The sequence below is a fragment of the Microcaecilia unicolor genome, chromosome 7, assembly GCF_901765095.1.
Source record: "Microcaecilia unicolor chromosome 7, aMicUni1.1, whole genome shotgun sequence".
Classification (NCBI taxonomy): Eukaryota; Metazoa; Chordata; class Amphibia; order Gymnophiona; family Siphonopidae; genus Microcaecilia; species Microcaecilia unicolor.
This window is the reverse complement of record NC_044037.1, coordinates 284,510,806-284,528,689: the sequence shown is the minus strand read 5'-3', so window position 1 is coordinate 284,528,689 and position 17,884 is coordinate 284,510,806. Positions and strand designations below refer to the sequence as shown.

Below are 17,884 nucleotides of genomic sequence, written 5' to 3'. Positions count from 1 at the left end.
AGAGAGAGAGAGGAGAGAGAGAGAGAGAGAGAGAGAGAGAGAGAGAGAGGAGAGAGAGAGAGAGAGAGAGAGAGAGAGAGAGAGAGAGAGAGAGAAGTAAAGTATATTGTTCTAGTTGGAGTAGGGTAAAAGGGTTCTACCTGGACAAGCTTGTGAATTGCAGTCCTGGTATTCTGCTGCCGATCCGACACAGGGTAGGCCACCATTTCTAGGCTCTGGGTTTGTGCATGTTCTCTTCCGGGTGCGAAAGCCCAGCTCACAGTCTCTAGAACAGGATGACCATGTTCCCCAGGAAGACCAGCCACCGTTCACGATACGAGTTGTGGTCTTACTGGTTTTCAGAAGATCGCCAACTAGAGCTGAAAGCACAAAAACAGCATCAAACCCAAATGTTTAGTTTCCTTGGTTGACCTGAAGCACTGCGAATCAGTGGGGTAGGCTTTGAAAACGGCCCAGTGGTATCACAATGTGCTCTGACCTCCCTGAGGTTTCAGCTGAACTGAACTGGAATGTTTCCCCCGCAGGAAAAAGGGGTTGTAAATATTCGGAACCCTGAGGGTACATGAAAGGTAGGAGCCAGGGATCACACATAGAAGCTGCCATTCTGGTTTGGGCTGAAGGGCCTTCAAACCCCAATATCTTGTTTCCAACAGTGGCCAATACAAGGGGCCGATTCTCAAAGCTGGGCAGTAAAGCCCACAACACAACAACGCCACTAACAAATAGCTAATGGATGCTGAAAGGAATCAGTATGCAAATGATATGCACACTTAATTTGTGCTAGTAAACTGAAAGTAGGGGGAGCAATGTGCCTGGTACACGCACACAAAAGTTTTTGTGGTAAGCAGGGTCCTTGTGCAGATGCCCAGACAAAACCGGAATCGCAAGCACACATCGGCGCTGCTCTTCCGTGCCTTTAAATATGAGCCTTTCAAAAATTGTTTGTACTTAAAATGTTGAAAGGCTCATATTTAAGCGCAGAACAACAGGCGCTGATGTGTGCTTTCACTTTTGGTTCTGCTCAGACTCGAACACGTGCTTGTTTCTCACTTTCAGCGCTTAAAACGTGCTCAGGCTTCCCAGCGCTTGCAAACAGGACAAAACCCACAGTTTAATGTGACAAGTTGGCAAGAAATCTTCTCCTGAAAACTGGCAGTAAGTTTTCAGCGTTAAAAGGCATCGTTTGCTTCTGAGCATTGCAGCGCTGCCATCTGAGCATTGTGAAAGGGAAGGGGAAAGGGGACTTGATATATCGCCTTTCTGAGGTTTTTGCAACTACATTCAAAGCGGTTTACACAGTGGTGTACCAAGGAGGGGCGGTGGGGGCGGTCCGCCCCGGGTGCACGCCGCTGGGGGAGTGCCGCGCGCCGGTCAGCATCGTTGGTTTCAATGCTCCCTCTGCCCCGGAACAGGAAGTAACCTGTTCCGGGGCAGAGGGAGCATGGAAACCAATGGCGCTGACTGGCGCGCAGCACCCCCCCCCCAGCGGCGTGTACCCGGGGGGTTATTTCGCCGGGGTGGGGGGTCGGCCCTTCGCAGGGGGGGGGGGTCATGCTGCACGGGGGGGGGGGGGGGGGGCGGGGTGCATCGGCGATCCACCCCGGGTGTCAGCACCCCTCGGAACGCCACTGGGTTTACATATATTCAGGTACTTATTTTTGTACCAGGGGCAAGAGACTTGCCCAGAGTCACAAGGAGCTGCAGTGGGAATCAATCAAAGTCCACTGCACTAACCACTAGGCTACTCCTCATTTGCATCCATTTAAATGCATTTCAATAAATTTGCAGCAATGTTTAGCGCACAACTTAACACATTCTGCAGACAATTAACAGGTGCACAAATCAAACGCTGCTGGCGTTAGGCTTTGAGTTTAGGCCCCCACAGGTCACAAGTTCCTGGCAAGAGCGCCACGGAATAGATTCCATGCTGCTTACTCCCAGGGATACGTAGTGGCTTTCCACGAGTCTACCTAGTTAATAAGTTTAGACATTTTTCTTCCGGTAACTTGTCCAAACCTTTTTTTTTTTTTTAAATCAGAGCTTAACTATGCATTAAGTAAAAAAATATTTTCTTCAACTTGTTTCAAATGTGCTACTTGGTAGTCAATGAATGGGTCAAACGTTAATAAGGGGACACACTTGCAAAGGGGACAGACAGACATAAAATTTTTGCCGAAAATGGACGTGCGGCAAAATAAAAATTGGTGAGCGCCCATTTTGGGTTTGAGACCTTACCGCCAGCCATTGACTTAGCGGTAAGGTCTCTCCCGTTAACCGTGCGGTAATCGTCTACATGTGTCATGTCAGATTTAGCACCTGATTTTCAGCGCATGCCAGAAAATAATATATATATTCTGGCACGCGCAATGGACACGCGTAAAAAATAAAATTACCACATGGGCCACACACTAGCCGGGCGGTAACTCTGAATTGACGCGCATTGGGCGCACATAGGCGCCTACATGGCTTAGTAAAAGGGCCGATATTCAGACCGTGGGAGGTAGCTGGGCTGAGCTCAGATATTCAATGCTGGGCTGTTTCCGGTGACCGGCACTGAATGTCCGGGTGTTTTTTGGCCGGTTTAAATTTAACCAACCAAACTGATATTCAGCACTGCAGGGCTCACCGTAAGGGGATTATGATGTGATGGGTATCTGGGACCCTTTTGTGAAATTCATTGCAGTGCTCTCTAGGCTGCCCCACTGGGATGTCTGTGTGGCCAGTCTACTGAGACTGCTGGCCCACAGACATCCTAATGGCTTATTTTTGTGCATTTTTCCCTTGGACGTTTTTTGTTTGAAAATGGCCCCTAAAGAAAGATGCACTGAGCAAAAAAACTGTCTCAAATAGGGAGATTTTCAAACCAAAAAGATAGATGTTTTTCTGCTTTGAAAATGACCATGCATGGCATTGGAGTTTTGTACATTTTACACGAAACGTCCAAACTCTGATTTGGACGTCATATAAAAAATGCCCCTCTTAATGTACATATAGGCGCTGTGACAAAGTGAAAGAACGAAAGAGCAACCAGGCTCAAGGAGCATGGCGTTCTTCCACTAGTTCAGCTAGGAAAGCCCTTCTTAGTTCAGCAGTGGAACTCTTGGGCTGGAACCAGATGTTTAAAATTTGGAACCCAAAGTCCCTGGTGGAAAGTATGGGTTACAGCAGGGGTTCTCAACCCAGTACTCAGGACACATTCAACCAGTCAGGTTTTCGGGATATCCACAATGAATATGCATGAGATGAATTTGCATAGAATGGTAGTAGTGCATGCAAATTTATCTCATGCATATTGATGAGAGTAACTAGTGAGGTAATTAAATTCGCAAATGAGACAAAACTATTCAGGGTCGTCAAGTCGCAGGAGGAGCGTGAAAGATTACAGGAGGACCTCGCGAGACTGGGGGATTGGGCGTCCAAGTGGCAGATGAAGTTCAATGTTGACAAGTGCAAAGTGATGCATGTGAGTAAGAGGAACCCGAATTACAGCTATGTCATGTAAGGTTACGCGTTAGGAGTCACGGACCTAGAAAGGGATCTGGGAGTCATCACTGATAAGACGTTAAAAACGTCTGCTCAGTGTGCTGCGGCGGCTAAGAAAGCGCACAGAATGTTATTACTAGGAAAGGGATGGAAAACAAACACGACATTATAATGCCGTTGTATCGCTCTATGGTGCGACCGCACCTAGAATATTGTGTCCAATTCTGGTCGCCGCATCTCAAAAAAGATATAAAGGAATTAGAGAAGGTGCAGAGAAGGGCGACGAAAACAATAAAAGGAATGGAACGACTTCCCTATGAGGAAAGGCTGAGAAGGTTAGGGCTCTTCAGCTTGGAGAAAAGGAGGCTGAGGGGTGATATAATAGAAGTCTACAAGATAATGAGCGGATTAGAGCGGACAAATGTGAAGCATTTGTTTACACTTTCAAACAACAACAAAACCAGGGGACACAAGATGAAGCTAGAATATGGTAAATTTAAAACAAACAGGAGAAAGTTTTTCTTTACTCAGCGTGTAGTTAGACTCTGGAACTCATTGCCAGAGAATGTAGTGACAGCAGCTGGCTTTACGGAATTTAAAGGGGGTTTGGACAGATTCCTGAGGGAAAAGTCCATTGAACATTATTAAGAATTAAGTTTTTTTTTGTGGGGGGGGGGGGGGGGGGGGGGTTGCCAGGTTCTTGAAGCCTAGATTGGCCACTGTCGGAGACAAGATGCTGGGCTTGATGGACCCTTGGTCTTTTCCCGGTATGGCGGTGCTTATGTACTTATGTACATATTCACTGTGGATATCCTGAAAACCTGACTGGCTGAGTGCGTCCTGAGGACTGGGTTGAGAACCCCTGGGTTACAGTGATGTGCAGAGCTTTAGCTAGTACTGAATGCTACACTGAACAGGGATAAAACTGCAAATGGTTGTGAAGCTGGTTTCCTTTTTAATCATAAGAACATATCACTGGCTGACCTTCTAGAGGGAAGGAGATGAGTGACTAGGACTACAGAAGAAAAGAATTTGGCACGGAGAGGTGATCCTTCAGTTGTAGAATTCTCAGGTTCAGTCCATGAGTTAAATTTCTATGCAGTGGATCTTCAATGTATGCAAATTTATTTCAGGCTATTAATTGAACAGTGACGTACCTAGAGTGGTTGCCACCCTCCTCCTTCAGGCGCATCACCCCCCCCCCCCCACCTGCCAACACCTCCCTCTCTCCAAGCAGTAAAGGGGTGCACCGAGCAGTCGCACAGCTGTTGGCTGTGCCGGTCCCCTGCCCTGGAACAGGAAGTTGATGTCAGAGGGGACCGGCAGAGCCATCAGCTGTGCGACTGCTCAGTGCAACCCCTTACTGCCTGCACCCGGAGTGGACCGCAACGCACCCATCGCCCCGCCCTTGGTACGCCATTGATCCTGAAAACCCAACAGGCTGTGGGGTCCCGAGGGCAGGTTTGTGAAGCCCTTACAGTATATCTTAACAGATGTAGACATGTGAATGTACTGGTTGTAGTTTCACTGTGACTGTTATACTCTGCAATACAGCCAGGGCTTTTTTTGAGGGGGTACTTGGGGGTACCGGTACCTTTTCCATTGTCTGCTAAAATTGACCCATGGGCCCCAAGTTTTAATGAAAGAGCTCAGGCTCTACACACCAATTCTGCCTTGTCATAGATTCTGTGACTGGATGCAAGGGGCCTGGCTATTGTGGGATGGGTCCACCAGTTATCACCTCACCCATGAAGGGTGGCCTTAGCATTTGAGTACCAGCACCTTTTTTGCTAGTAAAAACACACTAAATACAGCAGTCTGACTTCTGAAGGTGAGGATCCTGGGATTTGATTTAGTGATTATCTGACCCCAGCTTGAGGATTCCACCATGAAGAAACTACTCCTTTAGAAATGGGCAAATTAATAAGGTCCTTCTAGGTCAGGTATTGTTGCTAAATACAGCATCTAGGAACACAAGAACGTACAATCTGTTTCACAAACTGCAGAGCCGTCGTTTGGACAAAACCGAGTCTCTGTCTTCTTCTTCCCAAACTGCAGTTCATGGGGATCAGTCAGCGCAGCCCGGCAAGTATAACGGAAGCGCTGCTCTTGTCGTGCACCGCTCTGTGTGACGTTGACAGGCATCCAGGGAGTCCACGGTGTGTTTCTCCTGACTTCTGGACAGGTCTCTGGGTTACAAGTTTTATATTCCTGTGTGAAACATGTGAGTTTAAGAAGTGTTTATTTATTTATGCACAAAAATACCCCATTTTTTCCACATGCATGCAGACTCAAAGTGGCTTACAATGTACCGATGAGGCGATCGCCAGCCCAGTGGATATACAATTACAATGACATAAAATAGGATAGAAGGAACTGGGAAAGAAGAAAGTGGGAAAGGGTATTAGAGACTAAAAAGGTCCACGGACATGTTGTTAGGATGGACTGTAGGTAGCATATGGCAGTTCTGAAGTTTGAACTCTAATGTGAAGAACAGCCCAATAGGCGCATCTTGAGTTCAAGAGACTGGGTTATGGAACACAGCACCTCCACTGCTATGGCTGTCTCTGTCTACAGTGTGTCTCCATCTATAAATACATGACCAGCATCACTTCCTACCTGTCGTTGGCCGATGTATTCAAATACGGAATGATCAAAGCCCTTAAGACATTTCTTTTTAAGAAATTTTATTAATTCATAGTAACCAGTGATGTAGCCACAGGTGGGCCTGGGTGGGCCGGGGCCCACCCACTTAGGGCTGAGGCCCACCCAACAGTAGCACACATTTAGCGGTAGCTGGTGGGGATCCCAAGCTCCACCAGCTGAAGACTTCCCCCTGATGGTAATGAAAACGCTTCTCTCCACGATACTGGCACCTGTGCATGCTCAGTTTTCAGTGCATTACTGCCGCAGACTTCCAAGGTGGAAAGAAATGTTTTCCCACCAGCTGAGATATTTGTTTGATGGGGGAGAACCCTTGGTGCCACTCACTTCTTGCCTAGGCCCACCCAAAATCTGTTTTCTGGCTACGCCCCTTGGTAACTGAGTTTTTTTGTAAATTATTGTATAACTAGTAAAAAAGGCCCGTTTCTGACACAAATGAAATGGGCACTAGCAAAGTTTTCCTCAGAGTGTGTATGTTTGAAAGAGTGTATGTGAGAGTGACTGTGTGTGAGAGAGAGCGTGAATGTCCGAGTGTGTGTGTGTGTGTGAGAGAGAGAGAGTGAGTCTGGGTGCGAGTGTGTCTGTGAGAGAGAGAGTGTGTGTGAGAATGAGAGTGTGTGCAAGTGCGTACAGTGGTGGAAATAAGTATTTGATCCCTTGCTGATTTTGTAAGTTTGCCCACTGACAAAGACATGAGCAGCCCATAATTGAAGGGTAGGTTATTGGTAACAGTGAGAGATAGCACATCACAAATTAAATCCGGAAAATCACATTGTGGAAAGTATATGAATTTATTTGCATTCTGCAGAGGGAAATAAGTATTTAATCCCTCTGGCAAACAAGACCTAATACTTGGTGGCAAAACCCTTGTTGGCAAGCACAGCGGTCAGACGTCTTCTGTAGTTGATGATGAGGTTTGCACACATGTCAGGAGGAATTTTGGTCCACTCCTCTTTGCAGATCATCTCTAAATCATTAAGAGTTCTGGGCTGTCGCTTGGCAACTCACAGCTTCAGCTCCCTCCATAAGTTTTCAATGGGATTAAGGTCTGGTGACTGGCTAGGCCACTCCATGACCCTAATGTGCTTCTTCCTGAGCCACTCCTTTGTTGCCTTGGCTGTATGTTTTGGGTCATTGTCGTGCTGGAAGACCCAGCCACGACCCATTTTTAAGGCCCTGGCGGAGGGAAGGAGGTTGTCACTCAGAATTGTACGGTACATGGCCCCATCCATTCTCCCATTGATGCGGTGAAGTAGTCCTGTGCCCTTAGCAGAGAAACACCCCCAAAACATAACATTTCCACCTCCATGCTTGACAGTGGGGACGGTGTTCTTTGGGTCATAGGCAGCATTTCTCTTCCTCCAAACACGGCGAGTTGAGTTCATGCCAAAGAGCTCAATTTTTGTCTCATCTGACCACAGCACCTTCTCCCAATCACTCTCGGCATCATCCAGGTGTTCACTGGCAAACTTCAGACGGGCCGTCACATGTGCCTTCCGGAGCAGGGGGACCTTGCGGGCACTGCAGGATTGCAATCCGTTATGTCGTAATGTGTTACCAATGGTTTTCGTGGTTGACAGTGGTCCCAGCTGCCTTGAGATCATTGACAAGTTCCCCCCTTGTAGTTGTAGGCTGATTTCTAACCTTCCTCATGATCAAGGATACCCCACGAGGTGAGATTTTGCGTGGAGCCCCAGATCTTTGTCGATTGACAGTCATTTTGTACTTCTTCCATTTTCTTACTATGGCACCAACAGTTGTCTCCTTCTCGCCCAGCGTCTTCCTGATGGTTTTGTAGCCCATTCCAGCCTTGTGCAGGTGTATGATCTTGTCCCTGACATCCTTAGACAGCTCCTTGCTCTTGGCCATTTTGTAGAGGTTAGAGTCTGACTGATTCACTGAGTCTGTGGACAGGTGTCTTTCATACAGGTGACCATTGCCGACAGCTGTCTGTCATGCAGGTAACGAGTTGATTTGGAGCATCTACCTGGTCTGTAGGGGCCAGATCTCTTACTGGTTGGTGGGGGATCAAATACTTATTTCCCTCTGCAGAATGCAAATAAATTCATATACTTTCCACAATGTGATTTTCCGGATTTAATTTGTGATGTGCTATCTCTCACTGTTACCAATAACCTACCCTTCAATTATGGGCTGCTCATGTCTTTGTCAGTGGGCAAACTTACAAAATCAGCAAGGGATCAAATACTTATTTCCACCACTGTATGTGAGACACAGTGTGAGAGACAGAGAGTGTGTTTCACACAGATACAGTGTGTGTGTGAGAGAGAGAGAGAGAGAGAGAGAGAGAGAGAGAGAGAGAGAGAGAGAGAGAGAGAGAGAGAGAGTGTGTGACACAGACTCTCTGTGAGACTGAGTGTATGAGACCAAGAGAGTGTGTGACACATAGAGAGTGAATGTGATACAGTGTGAGACATAGAGTGTGTGAGAGTGAGAGAGAGAGTGTGTGTGTGTGTGAGAGAGAGTGTGTGTGTAACAGATACCTCCTCCCCTCTCTGGTGTCAGGCCCCCCCCCCCTCTCTCTCTGGTGTCTGATTGTTACTGTGCAGGACGCTGAGCTCTACTACTACTACTACTACTATTTAGCATTTCTATAGCGCTACAAGGCATACGCAGCGCTGTACAAACATAGAAGAAAGACAGTCCCTGCTCAAAGAGCTTACAATCTAATAGACAAAAAATAAATAAAGTAAGCAAATCAAATCAATTAATGTGAACGGGAAGGAAGAGAGGAGGGGGTAGGTGGAGGCGAGTGGTTACAAGTGGTTACGAGTCAAAAGCAATGTCAAAGAGGTGGGTTTTCAGTCTAGATTTAAAGGTGGCCAAGGATGGGGCAAGACGTAGGGGCTCAGGAAGTTTATTCCAGGCGTAGGGTGCAGCGAGACAGAAGGCGCGAAGTCTGGAGTTGGCAGTAGTGGAGAAGGGAACAGATAAGAAGGATTATCCATGGAGCGGAGTGCACGGGAAGGGGTGTAGGGAAGGACGAGTGTGGAGAGATACTGGGGAGCAGCAGAGTGAGTACATTTATAGGTTAGTAGAAGAAGTTTGAACAGGATGCGAAAACGGATAGGGAGCCAGTGAAGGGTCTTGAGGAGAGGGGTAGTATGAGTAAAGCGACCCTGGCGGAAGATGAGACGGGCAGCAGAGTTTTGAACTGACTGGAGAGGGGAGAGGTGACTAAGTGGGAGGCCAGCAAGAAGCAGATTGCAGTAGTCTAAACGAGAGGTGACAAGGGTGTGGATGAGGGTTTTGGTAGAGTGCTCGGAAAGAAAGGGGCGGATTTTACGGATGTTGTAAAGAAAGAAACGACAGGTCTTGGCGGTCTGCTGGATATGAGCAGAGAAGGAGAGAGAAGAGTCAAAGATGACCCCAAGGTTTCGAGCTGAGGAGACAGGGAGAATGAGAGAGCAATAAACAGAAATAGAAAATGGGGGGAGCGGGGAGGTGGGTTTGGGGGGGGAAAATGAGAAGCTCGGTTTTGGTCATATTTAATTTCAGGTGGCGTTGAGACATCCAGGCAGCAATGTCAGACAAGCACGCTGAAACTTTGGTTTGGATGCAAGGTGAGATATCAGGGGTAGAAAGGTAGATTGGGAGTCATCAGCATAGAGGTGGTAGGAAAAGCCATGGGATGAGATTAATGAACCAAGGGAAGAAGTGTAGATAGAAAAGAGGAGGGGACCAAGAACAGAACCCTGGGGTACGCCGACAGGCAGAGGGATAGAAGTAGAAGAGGATCCACCAGAGTGAACACTAAAGGTGCGGAGGGAGAGGTAGGAAGAGAACCAGGAAAGGACAGAGCCCTGGAATCCAAGTGAGGACAGGGTATCGAGAAGTATGCTGTGATCGACAGTGTCAAAAGCAGCGGAAAGATCAAGAAGAATGAGGATGGAATATTGACCTCTGGATTTAGCCAGTAATAGGTCATTGGAGACTTTAGTAAGCGCAGTTTCGGTTGAGTGGAGAGGGCGAAAACCAGATTGTAATGGGTCAAGAATAGCATGTGAGGAGAGAAAATCAAGGCAGCGGCGGTGAACAGCACGCTCAAGTAATTTGGAGAGAAAAGGAAGGAGGGAGATGGGTCGGTAATTAGAGGGACAAGTAGGGTCAAGTGAAGGCTTCTTAAGGAGAGGTGTGACCACAGCATGTTTAAAGGCAGCAGGGACAGTCGCAGTGGAAAGTGAGAGGTTGAGAATGTGACAGATAAAAGGAATAAGAGTAGGAGAGATGGCATTAAGAAGGTGGGTGGGAATGGGATCAGAGGAACAGGTGGTACATTTTGAGGAAGAAAGGAGAAGTGTAGTTTCCTCAATAGTAACTTCAGGAAAGGAGGAAAGGGAATGAGGGGAAGGAGAGAGAGGGGAACGGACTAGTGGAGGGAGAGCTGGTGAGGTAGAGAAAGCAAGGTTTATCTTTTGAACCTTGTTGTGAAAGAATTCAGCAAGGGTCTGAGGAGATAGTGAAGGGGGAGTTGGGGGAGGGGGCACCTTGAGGAGAGAGTTCAATGTGGTGAAGAGAAGTCGAGGATTAGAGCCAAGAGAGTTGGTCAGTTGGATATAATAATCCTGTTTGGCACGTAAAAGAGCAGATTGGAAGGAGGGTCAGCATGAACTTAAAGTGTAAGAAATCAGCAAGGGCCCGAGATTTCCGCCAGAGGCGTTCGGCGGAGCGGGTACAGGAACGTAGGTAGCGGATATTAGAAGTCAGCCAAGGTTGGGGTTTTGTACGCCTTACAGGGCGGGTCATCAAAGGTGCAAGAGTGTCTAAGGCAGAGGATAGAGTATTGTTGTAAGAAGAAACAGCCTCGTTGACAGACGTGGATGGTGCCACAGTAGAGAGGAGGTTTGAAACATGGGAGGATAGAGATGAAGGGTCAATGTCGTGAAGATTCCTAGATAAATTAGATAGGATAGGACGGGACTGGGAGGGAGGAGATTTAAGTGTGAAAGTTATAAGATGGTGATCAGAGAGGGGAAGATCGGAGGCAAGGAAACTAGAGGGTGAACAGTTGGAGGAGAAGATGAGATCAAGACAGTGACCATTTTGATGAGTGGGGGAGGTGGAGCATAGTTGGAGATTAAAGGACGACGTTAAAGCGAGTAACTTGGAAATATAAGAGTTGGAAGGATCATTAGCAGGAATATTAAAGTCACCAAGGATGAGAGAGGGGGAGGAAGGATCATGGAAGAAGGCAAGCCAGGCATCAAAGTCACTGAGAAAGGATGAAAGGGACTTATCAGGGGGACGATAAATGACCGCTATTCGAAGAGGCAGAGGAGAGAAAAGGCGGATAGAGTGGACTTCAAAGGAGGAAAAACAGTGAGATTGAGGTGGAAGAAGGGGTTGAAATCTGGAGGAGGGAGAGAGAAGTAGTCCAACACCGCCCCCACGGCCAGCAGGGCGAGGAGTATGTGAAAATAGATAACCGCCATGGCACAGGGCTGCGACTGAAGCAGAGTCATCAGGGCAGAGCCAGGTTTCTGTTATGGCGAGCAGATGGAGGTGACGCGAGATAAAGAGGTCCTGGATATAGGGGAGTTTGTTACAGATAGAGCGGGCATTCCATAGGGCGCAAGAGAAGGGCAGAGAAGAGGAGGGGAGTAGAGGAATAGAGATGAGGTTAGAGAGGTCACGGTGAGATCTGTAGAGTTTGGATAATAGTTGGTGAGGAGGGCCAGGATTGGGATTGATGTCACCAGCTGAGAGTAAGAGAAGGAGTAAAAGAGAGCGGAGGAGAGTAGGAGAGGTGTGGCCACGAAGGCGTCGAAGGCGAGAGGTATTTAGGTGGAATGGGGAAGGCAAAATGGAGGGAAGAAAGAGACGGAGATTAAAAGCCAAAAAGGAGGAAGAGGGTAGGAGAGAAGGTGAGGTGATGAAGTCAATGGATGGGAAGTGAGTTCCTGTAGCGGAGAGAGGTAGGGGGTGAGGGAAAAGATTAGGAAGGGACAGAGCTAGGAAGAGAATGTGAATAGGGGCCATAAACGATTAAGGTACTTTAGCAACTGGAAAAAGATTAGATACAAAGAGAAAAATGCCCCGCGCGCCGTTAGGCGCGCGGCACCTAGAGCGGAGGCCCTGAGTGGATCGGGGTGGACCTGGGTGTCACCCCGGAGAAGGCTGTAAGGATATGCAGATGAGCTGCAAGTCCTCCACAGCACCTGAAAGGCAGCCGGTGGTAGAGGTGGGTACCTCTCAGCTGAGGAAAGGCTTACCAGGGGTTAGGCCGAAGCCAGCATTCCTCCCCCTGAGGGTCGCCTGATCCTAGCCAAAAAGCACCTGGGAACTCTGGGCACTTGGAGAGAAGGCCCTGGGAAGGTCGGGGTGGAACTGGAGTCACTCCGGATACAGCTGTGAGGAAATGCAGAAGGGCTGCAAGTCCTCCACAGCACCTGGTGGGAGCGCTGGGCACCTAGAGCGGAGGCCCTGAGTGGATCGGGGTGGACCTGGGTGTCACCCCGGAGAAGGCTGTAAGGATATGCTCTGGCTGTGCTTCAAGGAACTGACCAATCCTATTTAATAGAATGCACCTCCAACATTCTGAAGCCGAGAAACCTCGTGTGGTTGGTCACTTCTGCTTGTGACGAACCCGGAAGTACGTGATGTCAATTCAGGAGATGGATACAGAGAGCAGGAATGCCTCAGCCATGCAGTCAGCTTCAGAATGTTGGAGGTGCCTTTTATTATATAGGAAAGGAACTGACCAATCCTATTCAATAGAATGCACCTCCAACATTCTGAAGCCAAGAAACCTCATGTGGTTGGTCACTTCTGCTTGTGACGAACCCGGAAGTATGTGATGTCAATTCAGGAGATGGATACAGAGAGAAGGAATGCCTCAGCCATGCAGTCAGCTTCAGAATGTTGGAGGTGCGTTTTATTATATAGGATTTGGTTTAAATATTGTAATTCCTGATGTTTGTTCAGTTTTTGTCTGTTACCCACAGTGAACTTTGTGGTATTTTGTGGGTTATAAGACTGTAGTAGTAATAAAAATAATAATAATAATCTAAGTTGTACCAGAGACAGTGGAAGTGAAATGATCCACAAGGAGCATCTGCAGAAAGAGCAATTCCTCCACTCCCTATATGTGACTACACTGCAGCGGCATAGCCAGGAAATGTTTTACAAGGGGTGCATCTCTTGCACGCCCACCCAGTGGCGTACCAAGGGGGGGGGCGGTGGGGGCAGTCCGCCCCAGGTGCACGCTGCTGGGGGGTACCGCGCGCCTGTTGGCCGAGTCCGCTCGTTCCCTCCCTGTTGCTCCCACTGCGCGGAACAGGTTACTTCCTGTTATGGGGCAGAGGGAGCAACAGGGAACGAGCGGACTCAGAGCCAACAGGCGCGCGGCACCCCCCCTCCAGCAGGTAAAAATGCACCCGGGGGGGGGGGTGTAATTTTGCCGGGGGGGGGGCGCATCGGCGATCCGCCCCGGGTGTCAGCCAGTCTAGGAACGCCACTGCACCCACCCCCCACCCCCCGAACTTAAAATCATGTATGCTGCAGTCTTCGCCTGGGCAGTGGCAATAGCACTCATAGGCTGCCTGTGGCCTGCTCCAAGACTTCCTCTCCGAATTGTCCTGCCCCTTCTGACACAACTTCCTATTTTGTGATGGGTGGGACTGTTCAGAGAGGAAGTCCCAGTGCAGGCTGCAGGCAGGCTATGAGTGCCGCTGCCCAAGAGAAGACTGCAGCCTTTTAGATGATTTTTTAGGTACGGGTGGAGGGGTGGGGGGCCAGGTCTGACAAGGGGTGCGTATGCAACACACGTACCTTGTGGAAATACGCCACTGCTACACTGTTCGTTTTTCATTTTTATTACACATGTTCTGTGATTGTTCTCAACATTAATACAATATCATAGTGAAAGTTCAAATCAAGGGATTTATGCGTGCAACCCCCACCCCCCCTCCGATATTCAAACCTATTTAACCAGCCAGACATTACTGCTGACTGGTTAAATAACATACTGGCGCCTTTAGATAACAGGTTATCTTCCGCTAAATAGCTATATCGCGCGACATAGCCAGTTAGGTGAGGATATTCAGTGCCTAACCCTCTTTGTGTTGCAGGCATATCTTTAACCGCTAAAATGTTAACCTGTTAGCGCTGAACAGTGGCATAGCCACGGGGGAGGGGGAGACACCTTGGGAGCCTGGGATGGCGGGGGTCCCCGAGCCCTGCCAGCAGAAGCCTTTCTCCAGTGCTGTTCACCGTCGCGCTGCCTGGCCTGCTCTCCCCCTCCCCCACCCCCGTGCACGCATGCTCGGTTTTCGTGAAACTGAGCATATGTGAAGTTTCGCGCATGCTCAATTTCATTAAAACCGAGCATGCGAGCCACTGGGGGGGGTAGAAGCTGGGCAGGTGGTGTGGTAGCAAACCGCTCTGGAGGAAGGCTTCTGGGCTTGGGGACCCCCATCAGCCCAGGTATGTGAGGTTGCGGTGGGGGGTGGGGAGCAGCAGGTAGGTGGGGCAAAATGTGCCCCCCCCCCCTACTTTGGGCTCAGGCCCTCCTCAAAGTTGAGATCTGGCTACATGCCTGGCACTGAATATCAGCTTAACCAATTAACTTTTTAGCAGCTACAAAAAATCCAGATATTGAATGCAGGTCGCTGGAAATGGCCCGGCACTGAATATATGGACTTAATACTGACGGCGGACTGCAAAAGTGCTGCCCTCTGCTGGCTGAATATCGGGCCCTAAGCTTACAGAATATCGCCTAAGTGCAATTACATGTATAACTACAAATTACCATCAATTAACACCACTTAAGAGCTATTATTGGTACTTAAGTCCAATTAGCACCTAATTTAGCAATTAAATTCGGAAAATAACTGGCACTATTCTATAACTTGCACGCCCAAAGTTGCATGCTAGTCAGAAATTTGGGCGCACAGCTTTATAGAATCTTGGGGTTAATGTGCAAATTAACACATCCGTTTCGCGCACCAGAGCGGTAACTGTTACTGTTCGGCGTAACAGTTAATTAACTAATTAGAACATGCAATACAGAACTTGTCCTTGCGGTAATTGCAGTGGACGTACTGAGCACCTTCCCAATACTTACAGCTCAGCCTTTGCACTTCCCTGTGCTTTGCAGTTAAGGCATGGTAAGTGATGCTAAAAAATGTGTATCACTTCTCAGCCTGATCAGTTTACGAGAACAGAAATTCTACATTAGGTGATATTCCATTATAAGACACTATTTTAACGTTATCTTTATAATCTAACATTTTTTTTCAAATATACATTTTTTTTAATGCACCTTGCACCACAAATGGAAATATTGCCCCAAATATCACTGGAAGCTTCTTAATTTTTGGCACACCATTTTTCCTCCCAAGAGGCAGAAGGTGGCCCCTTTTGAAAAATGAGTGAAGAGATGCAGGACAATTTCCTATTAATGCCGATGTACGATAACCTAGAACATAACATACCGTTGCACACCCAGGGCAGGTGTTGCCATTCTCACAGGACCTCTGCCGTGAATGGATCCCGCTGCCACAGTTGGCACTGCATTTGCTCCACGGGCCCCATGATGACCAAAATATTGGCAATGGACAGGGAATGTTTTCATTGCAGAAGCTGAAAATAAATCATTCTGTGTTTGAAAATATTACAGTCCTTATCCTATGAGGCTCACTGGACTAATGGCTCATTCCTTATCTACGTGCAACAAAGAGGCCCAACACTGACGGATAAACCCCTTCCCTGTACATAGCAAGACCAGGTAGCTCAAGGAATGCTTGCTGTCCCTAGGGCTGAAGGAACCCTTCCTTCTAGGTCTGCATGCTCAGTACTGCTCATTGGCTAGTGAGATCAATGTACAGTACTGCCTGCCCATTGGCTGGTGAGATCAATGTACAGTACTGCTCATTGGCTGGTGAGATCAGTTTACAGTACTGCCTGCTCATTGGCTGGTGAGATCAACGTACAGTACTGCTCATTGGCTGGTGAGATCACGGTTGCCAGGTGGGCGGTTTTCCCACCCAATTGGGTAGGTTTCCGCGACCGGCTGCGGGGAAATTTTGACGGCTATGGGCTGCGGGAAATTGGGCTGCTTTTTCACGGCCGCGGTGTGGGTTTGGGCGGTTTTCCAGGGCTTCTATTGGCCCAATAGAAGCCCCGCAGAGGCGGGGTTAATGACGTTGGGGGCGGAGTTGACGTCGGAGGTTACGTCAGGGGCGGGGTTAATGATGTCGGAGGAACGTCGGAGGCGGGGTTAAAGACATCGGAGGCAGGGTTAAAGACGTCGGGGGCGGGGTTTGACTTTGTGTGGGTTTTGGGTGGGTTTGGGGCTGGTTTTGGGTGGGGAAAATGTTTTCAACCTGGCAACCTTGGGTGAGATCAATGTACAGTACTGCTCATTGGCTGGTGAGATCAGTGTACCGTACTGCCTGCTCATTGGCTGGTGAGATCAACGTACAGTACTGCTCATTGGCTGGTGAGGGCTGCCATACTTTAGGCCAGTGGCGTAGCCATGGGTGGGCCTGGATGGGCCAGGGCCCACCCTATTTGTACTCTGGCCCACCCAAAATTGTGCACTGTTGCTTTGGCTTGCAGAGGTCCTCAAACCCCGTCAGCTGAAGATTTCCTCCTCAGGCAGCCAATGCTCTTTCAAACGGCAGCTGGCAGCACTTGCCTCGAGCTGAAACCAACACCAGCCCCTTTTCACATGCTTAGTTTTCATGCATGCACAGCCTGCTGGCCATGGCATTAGCTCGAGGAAAGTGCTGCTGGCTTGTTTGGAAGAGCGCTGACTGACTAAGCAGGAGGAAATCTTCAGCTGGCGGGGTTTGTAGATCCCCTCCTGCTCAGGTATTTAATATTGTGGGCTTGCAGGTGGAGGGAGGGATGAAGAGCAGAGCAGGGGGGGGGGGGGGGGAGCATGAATTCCATGCCCACCCACCTTGGACTCAGGCCCACCCAAATTTGGCTGTTTGGCTATGCCCCTGCTTTAGGCAGTCACCTTTCCTCCCACCCTGGACCTGAGCTCATCACCTCTAGTGTGTCCCAGGTTGAACTCATCCCCCAAAGATAGAGCCCCCACACCACAGTGTGGCACACCAGTCCTTCTGTACAAAACTACATGGAGGAGTTGAACCATCCCAAGCATATTCTCCAGCTGGAACCAAATGATTTCCTTCCGCATTCTGATCATTTATACTATTTGATGGTATTCTAGTAGCAAAAAAAAAAACCCCAGAGTCATAGATCTAATTTTTTGAGGCAGTTTTATCACAGCTCTCTTTCAAGATAAGAAAATCAGAAGTGACAGGAAGTCATGAAAACCGTGTAGCAGCATCCATTCATCATGTACACATATCTTCTCAGGGCCAGACCCAGGGAAGAAAAACATCTGCATTCCAGTACAAATATCGGAACCGAGAGTAACAAGTACAACAAGGCATTAATTGCAGAACCTTTCAGCATGCGTTACCTGTCTTGAATGAACACCATCTTGCTAACCCAGCAGGTCTGTTGCTCAGTCTGAGAGGTAAATTGACTTACAGACTCCTTAAAGCGGCTCCGTTATTCTGTTCCTCTCTGCTGTTACTCTTTGTACAGTTCTATCTTCTCCAAAACCAGTTTTTACTTCTCATTAATTTCCCTTATCGTTATTCTATTAGTCTGGAGCTTCCCAAACTGGTCCTGGTGACCCTACAGCCAGCCGGGTTTTTATGAAGTGGCATCACTAAGCAAAAGTATTGGGGTGGGG

The 17,884-nt window shown here is 48.4% G+C and overlaps 1 protein-coding gene across 1 annotated transcript in view; it reads right to left on the bottom strand.

The window, feature by feature from the left end:
• The window catches only part of SEMA5B (semaphorin 5B), a gene marked incomplete in the record, with an annotated part of 415,784 nt that overhangs the window by 46,648 nt on the left and 351,252 nt on the right, over nt 1-17,884 (bottom strand). The window contains 3 exon segments of the mRNA XM_030209426.1: nt 141-359; nt 5,469-5,694; nt 15,603-15,750. Of these exon segments, the coding sequence (XP_030065286.1) occupies nt 141-359; nt 5,469-5,694; nt 15,603-15,750 (593 nt within the window).